Source organism: Lonchura striata, chromosome 4, assembly GCF_050655825.1.
Source record: "Lonchura striata isolate lonStrDom1 chromosome 4, ASM5065582v1, whole genome shotgun sequence".
NCBI classification, from domain to species: domain Eukaryota; kingdom Metazoa; phylum Chordata; class Aves; order Passeriformes; family Estrildidae; genus Lonchura; species Lonchura striata.
In genome coordinates, this window is record NC_140706.1 from 35717837 (window position 1) to 35733179 (window position 15343).

The 15343-nt window shown below is 35.2% G+C and overlaps 1 protein-coding gene across 2 annotated transcripts in view; it reads left to right on the top strand.

Moving 5' to 3' along the window:
- The window catches only part of GLRA3 (glycine receptor alpha 3), an 86827-nt gene extending 79799 nt beyond the window's left edge, over positions 1-7028 (top strand). For both annotated transcript variants that reach the window (XM_021550946.3, XM_021551025.3), the window contains one exon: positions 1756-7028. In XM_021550946.3, the coding sequence (XP_021406621.1) occupies positions 1756-2025 (270 nt within the window). In that variant the 3' untranslated portion in view covers positions 2026-7028. The remainder of the gene's footprint in view (positions 1-1755) is intronic.
- The last annotated feature ends 8315 nt before the right edge of the window (positions 7029-15343 follow it).

Sequence of the window (15343 nt, forward strand, 5' to 3'; positions counted from 1 at the left end):
TCCTATCATTTTGTATTTCTGTTTTTCATTTCCATAGTAAAGTCAGTGATTTTCCTCCTCCTTTTCTTTCATGTTAATTTTTCTTTATTTTTATTTTTTAAAGGCAAATTCTAATACAGATTTTAGATATAGTAGTTTCAGTGAACTTTATCAGTGTCGCTATTTATTCAATTTAGATGTATGAAGAAGTATCTCAGTAGGTTGATATCTACATCTCTGCTGGGTGGTCATGCTGATGACCAAATAGTTCACTTCAAACTTAGTAATTTATCTGCATTCATTTGTAGCTAACATATTCAGTTAATATTGATAATAAAACTTGGATTTCCTTTTAAACAAAGTAATTAGCAATTATTTGATGAATGTTTAAATTTTTTAAAATTAATTCTTCATTGAAAAGTGTTTTCAGATTTTCAAAATGTCAGACATTTTCAAAATGAAAAATTTTCAACTTTAGATTTAATTTGTACTCATTGAGAAATTGCATTTGTATGAAGTAAAAAGTTAAAGTAAAACAAAAAATGCTTCTAACTATTGAATTGAAGTAGTAATTATTTGACTTGCTTTGAAAAATAAATATTTTTTAGATTTATTTTAATTTCAGATAGGACAAGCTTTAAAATATCAAAAATTCTCCTACAAAAGAATAACTGGCAGCTGCTCAACTGTTTTTATAATACTTATAAAAATAATTTTTCAAAATACTTATTTAAGAATTAATGTAGTACTTTCTCTATTTCATAAAAGTGTAAAATCCTAAAGCAACTAAGCTAAATTAGACATGAAAAATTTACATTCCTGACTTTTAAATTAGTATTGAATAAATAGTGAGTGCCATCAAAATGATATAATTATTCTTGAGTAGTCTAGGTAAAGGAGTACACTGGAATAATTTCATAATCAAATCTAGCCCTGACTTCACAGATTACATACCATTTATTTTTCTGCATATGTGCCTTTTTTTCACTTGAGGATACCTATGTAAAGAGAAGTAAAAAAGATGTCTCCAGACACAAGCTACAATTTTAAATTGTATGCTATGAAAATATGTGTATCTTCAAAACATCTACTGTTTCTGTGCCATGTGATTAAGAATCACTTTCTTTTATAGTTCCCTAATCCTGAATGTTTTTACCAGTTTTCCCCTGAATTGACTGAGTCAGAAGAAAAATCTGACATTTAGCTTTCATTTCCTTTACTTTAAACTAAGACGCTGCACACTATTATCTTATCTGATGCAGTCACAGGGAACAGCAGAAATTAGGCATACAGATAAGATTAATTCTTGCTAATATAATGACTATGCATATCATAGTGGTTTTATGATGAATATTTCCAGAGGCCAGGATTCTGGGTTTTAAGGCAATGAACAGACTTAATAGCTGTTTTCTAAAAGACCAGTGTGAAACTTGTCCATTTGAAGACTGCACATATTTACTGTAAATGGGGAAACTTAACCAAATCAGAAGTTGTGAGCCCAATTACCACTAGTTTACTAGGCTTTCACATTTCTCTAAATAGTTTACAGAATCCATAAACAAACAGAAACATTCTGTGCTTGTTAACAATCCAGCAATATTTTTAGCAGACTGATAGGGATGAAATTTCAACAAGTTAAGCTAAGGTGTGGATTCAATAAGTCAATGAGGTAATGGTGTAACTGCTATTTAGCAGCAGGTAAGATTTCTGTAAACAATAATTTAAAAAAAACTTCTTGCTCTTTTTCTTTCTTTTCTTCTTTTTTTTTTCCAACAGGATGATGACACACGCGACAGCCAGTTTAGCATTACAGCATATGGAGTGGGGCCATGTGTGCAAGCAAAAGATGGAATAACACAAAAGGGGCCAAATAATCCTGTTCAACCCGTACCAAAAAGCCCTGATGAGATGAGAAAGGTATTCATTGACCGGGCCAAGAAGATAGACACAATATCCAGAGCTTGTTTCCCATTAGCGTTTCTGATTTTCAACATTTTTTATTGGGTTATCTACAAAATCATCAGGCATGAGGATATTCACCAGTAACAAGACTGAGGCTTGCAGTACGTAAAGATCTGGCTGTCACACTCAGCAGGAGGCTTTTTGTTAGAAATGCAAATCAGAGGACTGATTGGAAGAGTTAAAAACAATGAGGGGGAGAAAAAGGATCCTGCATGGCCTGCAATGACCAGCTGCAGTGGGATGGAAGAATGGCACCCAGAGAAGATACATCTGTTATTGCAAACTTTCCTTGTCAAACTAAATATTAACAATTTTTTCATTAAAAATCACTCTCTACTGAAGCTTTACTGCCAAATATTTATACTGTTACATAGTGGTATAATTGTACAGTATTCTTTGGTGGTCCTTAATTTTTTTAAATTCTTGTGTATTTTTAATTTTAAAAATATTTCCAGAATACCCTGGGTGAATCCCACAGTATCACAAGATAGATTAGTGTTTGTGACTTTTATTTTAGTTTTACAATATAACTGATGATTGGAGAAAACAGTTTAAAGGACTTGATCTAGTCTAAAGGACAGTACCGGTGGTTTTACAATGAACATATTTAACATATTTAAGGCATATAATTTATTCTATGTACTTCATATTACTGTTCCCCTGGAAGGTATATGTTGAAATAATCTCAGACACCACAATACATACAGCCTAACAGTCTATATTTCATATGAGAAATATACTAAAATTTGTTAAGTATTGATTCCTGAAAATGATTTTTTTTTTATTTTAATTACCTACACTTTAATAATTGAAGCATATCCTTTAATCTTTTCTGTATTTTTAAGGATTTTTTTTCTCAATTCATAAAATTCATACAGCTTCTGAAATAGACAAATTACATCAAAATTTTGCAATACTTCATTTTGATTCAATGCAAAGAGATCTTGGACCAAAAGTGAAAGCAAAGAGTCAACTGCTTCACTGAAGCATTTGGAGGATGAATACAGTTATGTTTATGCACATTCATCTCCTATATACTGCATAATCACAGGAAGTTTCATTTATGAATGTGTCGAATTTTCTGATTCATTCTTTGAAGTTTGTTAATATGATTTATATACTGGTTAGAAAGTGCTTCACAACTTTGGAAAAACATGCAGTTCTTCTAAAATGTAAAAAAAAGACCTGGATGGTCTTTTACTTTACTGGATTTCACATAAATAAATAGGAGAACAACTTAAAACTCTTAGAAAGATCTTCCCTGTTTAGGTTTAAATAAGTCATGTTAGTTGCTTCTTTGAATTGTAACACATAGAACACATTTATGGCACAGTGTCCAGGCAAGAGTATTTACTTTTGTCAATCTATTGGCAAAACAAAACCATGCTATGATGTGGAAATGTAGCATTTAGTTATTAGATACTCTAAGTCCAGTCAGTGAGGCTGATTCTCATTGCAAAATATTTCTATTTTGAACATGTTTAAAATTTGTGCTTTGTTGATGATCAGAATGTGTATACAAAAGCAGAATTGGCTGGAGGCAAACATCTGGTGCACTGCCAAAGGCATGGTACATATGAAGTAACAGAAGTAATGTAACTCTGTGCTGGGGATTGTAACATAGCAACCTTGGGTTTGGTTTGGTTTGTTATTGTTTTCCTCCCAGAATTAGAGAAATTCTGTAATAGTAGCTCTCACATTTTTTTCGTGTCAGAAAGAACATATATAATCCACCTTTCTTTTAAAACTATTATGCTTTTATATTGTGCTTCATTTATAATCTAAAATTATTTCAATTCAATGTCTTCTATTTTTTTTTCTGATATTGTGTCTGCTTTTTTATTGACTTATTTATGTGCATGTTCCAAAAAATCTCATTTGCGTATGAAAGTGTGAGGGAGTATCACAAATTTATGACTGATATTCACCTGTCTCAAAGTTAGGGTTAGTTACATTGTATGGAAAGGTTGTTAACATGTTTCTGTTATCAGCAAAATCAACTGTATTTTGTTTAAGAGCTGTTTTCAAATGCACATAACATTTGGCATGTGATTCTATTTTCATACAATGGAACAAAGATCTCTCTGGAGCTGATGGTTTGTGGACTTTTTAATGGAACCATAACATTTACCAAGGTAACATAAGCTTCTGTAGTCCACTAATAATGTGTTTTTCAAAAGAAATAATGACTTTAAATATAAGCTTCATTTAGATTATTCCTAAATTACTTAATACAAAGTCACATGTCAGAGAAAGAGAGAAATGTCATTTAAGATGATAAAAAACTTCAAGGCACAAATGCCTGCTATTCACCACTGGAAATGAGAATAGTCCAAAACTGCCAGCAGGCATGCCAGCCCTCTGTGCAAAGCTGGAATCAACAGCTACTGACAACAGCTAAGACTACTGTAAAAGATTATATTTTTGCAACTGTATCATGAAGCAGCAGGAAATGTTGTTAAGATGCAAGAATTGAAAGGTACTCTGCAGTGTTTACCAGACTGCAGTATTTATGTTGCACTCCCATCAAAGAGGCAGTGGAAATACAGAAAAATACTCAAGAAGGAGATAATGCTTGAGGCAAATGGTACCTAGCAGACTTCCTCCTACGTATGAAAAAGACCCCATTCATTAGGCAGAAGTAATAGCTACCTCACTTCACTGGTCCTAGATCTGGGCTCTGCAGAGGACAAGTCCTTGGCAAAGCCACACGAGAAAGCTTCTCATAAGCACAATCCCTGTGTGACAGGATAGTGCAGCTTTGTCCCAAGTCATCATTCAACATAGGTGCAGACCCTGTACTTCTCAGGTCATGTTTTTGTAGACCAGCCCTATGCTTCAAAAATTAAATACAGGCCCTAGAAGGACATTGCAACACAATGAGAGCAGAGATGGTGGGATCTGAAGGAATACCCCAGTAACAGAGCTACTGAGGAGCTGACACAGTCACCATCAAGGGAAAAAAAGGATCAAGCACCCTTAATTTTCCCAATGCTGCTGTGTCTCCATAGGTACACTGGCTCAGGTGGAAACAGTAACTACAGTGGGAAACAATTTATATCATGTGCTGCAAAGTTTATATTGTTTCGTGACAGTAGTTTCTACCTGTGCAGATTGATTTCCACACCATCCTCTCTCTTGATAGAAAGAGAAGCAAAACAGGAGGGTGCAGGATGAAAAGTCTGGGCTGTACATAGCAGAACAGGAGCCACAGGGAGACAGAAAGCCCAAAGCAGAGCCTGGAACCCCTTACATGACTGTCTTTTTGTTCTGCACTAAAGAGAGATGTGGCCAAATCCGTGTCACTCCTCATGAAGAAAAAACTTCAGTACCTTGAGAGAGAAGAAGAAAAGCCTCTTAGAGGTGTAGTAGAAATATTCAACTATCACTGTGCCAAACTCCTACTTAAATTTCAAACAGCAAAATGCATTATATTTTTAAAACTAGATTCAAATATCAACACAATAGGCTTGCATGGTTAGAGGGATGGCTTTTTTCTCTATAATGCTGATAAGCTATGTGAAGATGTAAGGGAATAAGGAATTTTAGTATTGTACTACTTAGAACTCAGCTATTTTAACACCAAAATAAAGTACATTTTCCTTTCAAGGACTTTTGACAGCAAGCACTATTATTTAAATAGGTTAGTATAATTCAGGAGGAATAGAGCATTTACTTAAGATTTCATTTTTTTCAGCTCAATCATACATTAAGTTTCTTTGAATTCCTTATCATTCATTCCAAAATCTGCTTTATAAAGAATCATTTGTGATGTGTGAGAGATGATTCTGTTTACTCACTAGACAGAAATATTTAGGTGATTGTGCACTTTACATTTAAGGAGTGAGATATTGCTTCCACTTTGTGTATAATCCCTTACAGAATTGTAGATTGATAATGTAGATAAAGATAGAATATAATAAACTGTACAAAACCTTATATTTTTTAACAGTAGGGAAAGATAAAAAGTCTTCCTTAATCTTAGAAAAATTATTATTTTCAGCAATAATTTTATAGTAGAAGGAAATTAATTTATTTATACCATTCCCAACCCAAGCTGACATGACTGGTTGCAAAGATACACTTTTCATGCAGCTTCTGCTCTCATTTGAGCTATCGTAGAAATTAATCTAATCCAACAGAATAGAATTTGGCCTTAAAATGTGAAACTGCTGAATGAGCTAGTAATACATACAGTACCCCTGTGAGGTACTAAAATAACTTTATCCACATCTTACTGCACAATCATGTGGTTATTTAGATGAGTGCAATATCAGATATTACAGCTTTTTTCCTTTTTGAGACAAATAAGAAGAAAAATATAAATTTCAAACCAGACTACTTGCTAGTAATAAAACAGGTGTTCTGTTTTGGAGTGGTTACAGAAAAGGTATCATCAGGCAACAATAACCCACAGTAATTACTGAGGTACTATCAGTTTGGAAGGCTTGTGGAAGCAGGTTAAGATTGCTAGAAGCAGTAGATTAATGCCAGAAAAAGTGTTGGCTCATCCTGTCTTCTTGACATTCTCGACTATTACTGCACTTCTTCACTTTCATCTTTGTGAAATATGCAAGAAACATTTCTTATGTTTGTATTTTAATGTACATCAGAGTAACATTAACAGATGAAATGGACACAAGTAGCTACTGATGTTCCATAAATGTGGAATTGTGAGTTATACAGAAAGAAATTGTGCCATAAGCTTTTGACATAAAGGTTTAACATAATATATGGTATTTTGTGTGCTAGTGATCCTGGCTTTTTAAAGACTGCAGCAAGAAAAAAAATTAAAATTTATATGACAGTTTATTAATAACTTGTCTGTGAGATTTAAAAATATTCTCCTGTGAGTTCTCTCTGACAATAATTTCATATCAAAGTACTTCCTTTTTTGGCAAAAATCTATAAATGTGTTGTGCATGTATTTTATTAGATTCCTTTTTATTGTATAACAGTATCATATTGGGCTTAAACTGACATTCTCTGCAGTCAGAAGTGTTAAAAATGTGAAATTTATGGTGTCACCCATGTCATTGTAGATATTTTGTTCAAAAAGCAAAATAAACTTATCTTTTTTTCAGAAACTGTGAAGTAATTTTATTATATTTTTGAATTGAAATTAATTTAAAGTCAAAAGAGGAACAGACAACACCATTGGAAAAAAGGATTAAACCCACAGCAGTAGTTACCATTAAGTATTTCAGGAGTGAAAACAAGAGAGAAGGAGTAGAGTGCCTTTGAGTAGAGTGTTTTTGATTGCTATATAGGCTCTAACTCTGAAAAAACACTTGTTCTGAAAATTTGGGGAAAGTTATCTTAATAAATGCCTATTCAAATAAGTACAGCCACTCCAAAATAGTCTTACTGAACTTATTATCAAAAAGACAGAGTTTCACTTGCAGCAAAATAGCCTTATAAAAATTTTATAGGTCTCTGAGCATCTCCTATGTGCTCCTTGATAGAAAATTGAAGGTAGCAGATAAACAGTCATTTAAGAATGGTCTGAGTTCTTCTAATCTGATTAGAGTAGTGTTAATGCTCTTACAAACAGTGTAGTCAGTAACAGCCATGTCTTTAGGAGACAACACAGCTGTGTATCACTGCCTGCCCACTTGTGACAAAAGGCAACATCAGTTCACACCTCTCAATTTGCTTACTATGTTGATGGGACACAAAACAGCAAGTTTGACATAACTCACAAATGAAGTGTTTCCATTATCAGTTGCAAGTAATTCAGTTCAGCAAACCTGTAGCTTGGAGCTTTATAAAATGGAAATTTCTCAAAGGAACAATCAAATTTAACAAGAACACCAGAGAATCCTTAGCAGAAATCTTGAGTGAGCCTTCACAGAGCCTGCAGAATTCTCAAATCTTTGCTATTTGTGACAGCTGTTGCTCCAGCAGATCTCTACCATCTTGTCTTCCCTAAAGCAAAGCACACCTGGTATCGGTGCTACGGTGCCCGACTGGCAGGAAGAATGACCTGCAGAACACCATGATATCAGAAGGCTAATTAATTACTTTATTATACTATATTATACTAAAGCTATATTACACTAGTAAGAACTATATCACTACTAAGAAAAACCTGTGACTCTCTGCCGAGAGTCCTGACACAGCTGTGACCTAATTGGTCAATCAATCCAAAACACCATCACCAGAATCCAATCAAGCAATCACCTTGGGGAAACAATCTCCATAACACATTCCACATGTGCACAACAATGAGCAGCAGCAAGTGAGATAAGAATTGTTTTGATCATTCTTTTCTCTGCTTCTCTCACAGCTTCTCTCAGGAAAAATCCTGAGAAAGCCAAGTCTCTCTCTGCACAGAGGATATGTGAATAACACCAAGTGGTACCTCTGCCCTTGTTCAGATCTATTCATAAGCAACAATGTCATGAAACTACTGCAGTAGCAAATGTTTTCATGATGAGGTACACAGCTCCCAGAGCATGAAAACTGCAAATGCACCGTACAAGGTGTGCATCAAGCAATTGAAAAAGAAAGTAACAGTCAGGTAATGTATCCCGAGAATCATAGGAAAAAGAAGTAACAGATCTTAAAGAGATCAATATTTATGGCATAAACTACATGGCCCTTTCAACACACTGTTCTGGAAAAACATATCAAATATCCTCTTTTGATGAATGCATATATAGTGACCAATTAATTTTAGAAACACCTAGCTATTTTAAATTATTTTTAAAATATTTAATTTCACATAATCTATACAATGGATTTTATTTTGTATTATCTATACACCATCAGGATCTGAGAACATACTTTTTCTGAATAAGACACAGGCTTGTGAATTTAAAACCCAGGACAACAATCCTCAAAAGTCACACACCTAGAATTACAGAACAATTTTCCTTTTGGAGATCAATCATACTTTCTCAAAAATTTATTTGTATTTCAGAAAAATTTGTAAACAAGTATATATTTTATATATAATATTTTCTAATTAATAAAAATTAAATATTTAAACAATTATTTCATGGAGTTACTAAGTCACAGATTGGCTGAGATTGTAAGGGGCCTCTGGAAGTCCTCTTGTGCAAACCACTGCTCAAGAAGGGCCACTTACAGCCAGTTGCCCGGGGCCATGTTTGGAGAGCTTTTGACTATCTCCAAGCATGAGGAGTCCACAGCCTCTGTGGGCAGCCTGTGCCAGTGCTCAGTCCCCCTCAGAGTAAAAAGTGAACATTCAAAGGGAACATCCTGTGCTTTGGTTTGTGCCCACTGCCTTCAATCTTGAAACCCAGCACTGTTTAAAAGAGCCTGACTCCATCATCTTTGAATACTGCACACAAATTTTCACACATGTTGATGAAATCCCCCATATCTGGACACTGTAGTGCAGGTGAGACTCTACCAATGCTGGGCAGAAGGGAGCAATCACCTCCCTCAAGCTGCCTACAGCACTGTTAAGGCAGCCAAGCCTGGCATTAGGGTCACAAGGGCACGTTTCTGGCTCATGGTCCTGGTCTGAACACCGCCTGTCCAGCTGCTCAGCACACCCTGGTGCCTGGGGGTTATTACTCCCCAGCGGCAGGGCTTTGAACTTTCCCTCACAAGGCTGAAAAGGGTTTTCTTGTAATATTAGTCCCTATTTAAGTAATCTGCACTTAAAACCCCTACTGAGGTATTGAGTTCAGCCTCAAACCCACTTATGTTTTATTTCCTCCCTTAACAAGCCAAAACCCACACTGACCTGCCTTGAAATCTTCTCAGTGTTACTTTAGATGTGTTTGTTTATTCTCATTAGGTATGCTCAGTAGCTACAGGGGACATTAAACAGTTGTTTTTAAAAGTACATGATAGATCTGGTTTTCCACCTGAATATGAGGAAGAACTTTACTGTGTGGGTGAGTGTGCACAGTAACAGATTTTCCAGAGAAGTTGTGGAATCTCCCTCACGGGGATATTCAAGAACTGTCTGGACACAATCCTGTGCTACGTGCTTTAGGATGACCCTGTTTAAGCAGAGGGATTAGACCAGATGAGCCCCTGTCGTCCCTTCCAACATGACCCATTCCGTGATTCCGTATGAAGAGTAAACCTCATGTTGGGATCAGAATAAATCCACAAGTACTCGAGTTAGGCTTAACATATTTAAAGTAGGATGTTACTGGACATTTTTACAAACCCCAACTACATTTCCTTACTTACACACGAACCAGGTGTCCCTCCCCACCCTATTCTTGTTTTATTGCAGCAAAGGCACCGTCGTTTCTCAGGACAGTATAAATTACACCACGAGATGGAGCCCCCTCATTGCGGCACGTTTTGGGAATGCGTTTTGTTCAAGGACAAGTACTTAGCAAAATGCGTTCTTCCTGAGGATATTCCATCCCCTGGCAGTCATTATTAAGAAAGAAATTTATAAAATATAATTAATATTCATGCTACAAATAATATTTCATTTTGAGAGTGATGGAAACATTTTGAGGTGATGCTGTCTTAGAAACAAAATTAAACATTGAAGGAAGGTCTTAGGAGTAGATTCCTCATGGCAAGGATGCCTTCAGAGTACAGCTGTAGCTACAAGTACAAATGCATCACTTATTAGATTTGAAAAATAGCCATTCCACTTATTAACAGCATGTGTGTTGTCATGCTGTCATAAACACAAATAAGAAAGTATAAGAAAGTTTAAGGGTGACAGCTGAAGCTTTCCAGTAGCTGGAGGGAACCTTCCAGAAAGACAGAGACTTTTTACAAGGGCATGATAACTTCTTACATAGATCAAGGGGGAGTGGATAGAAACTAGAAACTAAAAGACAGTTGGTCTAGATGAGATATTAGGAAGAAATTCTTCCCTTGGAGGGTGGTGAGGCACTGGAACAGGTTTCCCAAAGAAGCTGTGGATGCCCCACCCATGGAAGTGTTCAAGAGCAGGTTCGATGGAGCTCCGGGCAGTCTGGTCTAGTGGAAACTGTCCCTGCCCATGGAATGGAATAATGTTTAAAGTCCCTTCCAACCTAAACTATTCTATGATTTTATGATATATATGTTTCACTGAGGAATAGATAACTTCATAATATCTCATATCTAAGATGAGGTGAGCCCATCACTTCAGCAACATTAACAATGTGAATCTGTAACTCAGTTTGTCTTTTAACTTGAAGGGTGGATATCACCACCCTCTTGCTTTCCTAGCAGACTTCACCCCTTTACACATTCACTGAACAAATATAGAAACATCAGTAATAACACCCTGAATTTTGATCTGAAATTATACTGAAAATATTATTATAGATAGATACTACAGAATAGTTTCAGACTAGAATAGATACTACACTGTACCACTAGCATCCTTTTTGTTCTTCATTTCTCAAGGCACTACAACATAAAGTTTCTTTCATGATTTGGATGGTAATTAAATAGGACCACTATGAACATTACTAATTTTGAATTTAATACTAGTCAATAAAATATCTCTCCAAAATTAATTAATTATATGTTAAAGCTTCACAGAAGTATTTACAACCTAAAATCAATGAGTATTGAGTTTGTTTCTTTTCCCCATAGGCTCTGCAGGCTCTTCTCAATTATCATTCAACTGAAATACTTTACACTTTGTATTTAACTTCATTGACAATAAAAGAAGGTCAATAAAAATAACTCAAGAAGGGCATTTCAGTAGGAAACTTTCAAATTGTATACAACTGTAGTCAGACATAATATAGAAACAATTTTATATGACACACAGTTTTGAGAAAATAAATTTAAAAGCACTTTCAAAAATAATCTGTTCCCTTTCCAGTAGCCTCAGATTTAATTAAGGCTTATAGTACAAAAAAAACCCCTTGAATTTTATTATTGCAAATATGTGAGACCAAGTAAATTTCTGAAGAGTTCTGAAGCAGTATCAAAGCAGCTGCTAGGTAAGGGAACAGGGAGAAATTGCTACTGGTTGTGCCAGTAGTTCTGTGTTCAGGAAAAGTCTTGATATACGAAGGCCCCTTTCTGAGAGGTGCTTACATACTGATTTCACCCCTGAGTTAGTTCCCTTATTTCTTAATGACTCCTCCAGAACGCTGCTTTCATTTGAAAGGCAGTACATTCCAACACCACCCTGTGGTACAGGGCAAGTGTATGAAAATGGTTTGTTATCCCCGCTTATCTTCTAATTATTTCTGTTCTGTGACTGGCATCAACATTTCACACAGCTGCTCCATGTGTTGAACAGTTACACTGTCTTTCAGATTATTAAACCTGTAATACTTTGTTCTTTCTTACAGTACTCGTGCTTGTGTTCCTACTCTGGCACCTCCTGCAAGGGAAATTGTGGACACAGATTAACATGAAAACCCCAAGCATTGTCTTGGCATAAGTGTTACTAGAAAATTAAGGTACTTAGATCCCTTCCTCACCTCTTTTTTCATTTACTACTTGATGCTGGAAAAGTTTTTCAGTATTAGCAAGTCCAAGTTGTCTTAATTCTTCTAAAAGTGTATTTTTCACTACACATTTTCAAAGTATCAAACCTATGTCTAAATTTATAATTTTTTTTTATTTCTTCCTTGTTTTCACCTGGGGGGCACAGTTCTTTTGGGATGTCCAAAGGAACCACAGGATCATTACTGTAAACACACAGAAAATCCTATACACTTTCTTTTCCTGTCTACCCTAATAATCTCTCCTGAGCCTGTACTAGCTCTCATCCAACCATATCCCACTCTGTAATACTTATGAGATGTCTACAGTGTAATTTCAGAGTACAGCCAGCATTAGTTAATCTGTGAATTTTGTAAGGTTACTTAACATTTTTTAAATTAAAGCAGAATATTTTACTTGTAACGACCAGAGCAACATAACCTGCATGCCTCTTGGGGCATGTGCAGAACTATCCCAAACAAATTTTTTATACCATATCTAACCAGGCTACCAGACCACTCTGAGCTGTCTACCTGTGAAAACAAACCTTGTAATACCACCTCTGTGGGAATGTTACAAATTATGCATGCTCATCCATGTTGCCTGAACAAGTCTCCATTGAAAAAGCTCATTCAAATTCCATAGTCAATAGTTTAAATCAGTGGGTGACTGGTTAATTCTGTGGTTTCAATTCTCTGAGCTTAATATCCTTGATGAAATTTTAGTGGCTGGAGTTTCTGTTAATCTGTTTTGAACTAGAATTTGCTGTCAAGCCTGTGTGGGATGTTACCAATAGCTCTGTTTTGTGGGTCTGAAGTAAATGGAATAATGTCTGAGAATTTGGATCAGTATTGTCTACCTGCTACAAAAGGCAGTGGTTATATATCTCATTGTAGCTGGAATTTTAATTATTGTTTTTTTCAAAGGAAATTGAATCATCTTTGACATAATCTTTCTGAAATACTTCAGTTTACTTCAGACCCTAACCAGATGTTCTGAACTCAGGGAGTTAGGCAAACTCTGAGTCCTTCCCAGTGCTTAATTGTTGTGTGCCTGCAAGCTAATGAGCTATTTATTCTCTCCATAAAAATAAAGTGCAGCAGAGTTTAATTGAACTTGAGCATCTGAACCAAACTTGAGCATCTGTAAAATATGCTTGCCATCATGCCTCTCTTAATTCTACTGCCATCAAATCTAGCTCTGCCGTAAGCAAAAATATTTCTACAGACTTCAAGAGTGGCTGTTTTCAATTATGCTATAATATTTTAACAAGTAAAATAAACATGGAAAATATTGTCAGAGATGGTAACATAGTAATCATGCAACTTCCAGAAACACTACCAAAAAAATTATTTTCATCATACAACTTTTTGACACTTCCTTTATCCTCCAATCTATTTTTTTGTTGTTTGTTTTGTTTGTTGATTATTTTTTTAATTCTAGGAATAAAAACATATAGAAACAAACTAAATATTGTTGTTTGTGCTGTTTATATCTAGACAGTAAATAGTCAGCAGAGATCAGAACAAGGAAAGAAACACCTAAATCACCTAGCTCTAAACAATATATTTGGGAACAGATTTAGAAGAAGATCACTTTTTTCTTTTTATTTCAAGTTTTAGAGAATATTCATAACTATCCCAAATTTGTCATTGTTCCTTCCCCACTTGAAAACCCAAATTGAAATTTTCTATATCAACATTTTAAATCCATTAAATTATAACAACTCTTGTCTCTCCCCAGAGAGTAATCTTATTAAAACAGAGAGAATCCTTTGTGGAAGGAAAAGGACTTCAGACACTGCAGTTACCCTCCAAACAGATATACTATTGAACAGAGATATTTTTGACACTGCTCAAAGTTCAAACACATAAACTGCCTCCTTGGAGTTTCTGTGCTCATAAAAACTTTGCTTTGGTCATCAGAAGCAGGGTGATGCACAGGTGATGAAACACATTTGTACAGGTGGTGAAACAGATTTTACCTGTATTTTACCCGCAGAGGAATCATCTTTGATTTTAGAGAGTAAAAATTACTTATGAAATAGATCTGTCTAAATAATTGGCTTTCCGATAACAACACAAAGAAAAATTTGAAAAAAATTCAGCCCAATGATTTTTTATTTTTAATCAAAGCAAAATTCAACTTTATGTGAATCAATAATTTTATTGGAAGCATAAGTGGGTGATAAAATAAACAAAATACATTGAGCAAAAATCAAAATTATAACATTGTTATTTTCAGATATTTTGTAGTGGGCTGACCCAGTTTGAATTCCAGATGCCCACCAATGCCAATCTGGCATTCTTCACCTCAGCTGGACTGGGAGAGAAAATGTAAGGAAGGGTTCATGGTTCAATATAAAAACAGAGACATCACTCAACTGTTACTGTAACAGGAATCTCAGAGTTAACTTGGAGAAATAAAATGACTTTATTACCAATAAAACCAAAGTAGGATAGTGAGAAACAAACCCAAACCTTGAAAACACCTCCCCACTATTTCTTCCTTCTTCCCAAGCTCAACTTCAGTCTGATTTTCTCTGCCACCGCCCCCTCAGTGGAGCAGAGGGTGGGGAATGGGGGTTGCAACCAGTCCATCATACATTGCCACTCCTTCCTCCTCAGGAGGAAGACTCCTCAAACTCTTAATCTTCTCCCATGTGAGGTCCCTCCCATGGAAGACCGTTCTCCATCAACTTCTCCAACATATATCCATCCCATAGACTGAGGGATGCACTTGAAGTATTCCATAACAAAATGTTTTGGTTAAGGAAAAAAGGTCTAGTACTAGTTCTGTGGTATAAGTTTATATGCTCAGTGTACCTAAACTGTGCATTGTGAGTGAACCTAAAATCATTGAAATAAAAGAGATTTTTGAATTAATGTAGAATCAAATGCATGTATGTGGACAAACACTTGTTAAACCTGTTTTAAAAGAACTTCCCAGCTTCTTATTAGCTCATTATTCTTACTCTTAGAAGTTGTTGTTTTTTTTAAATACCTTATATAAT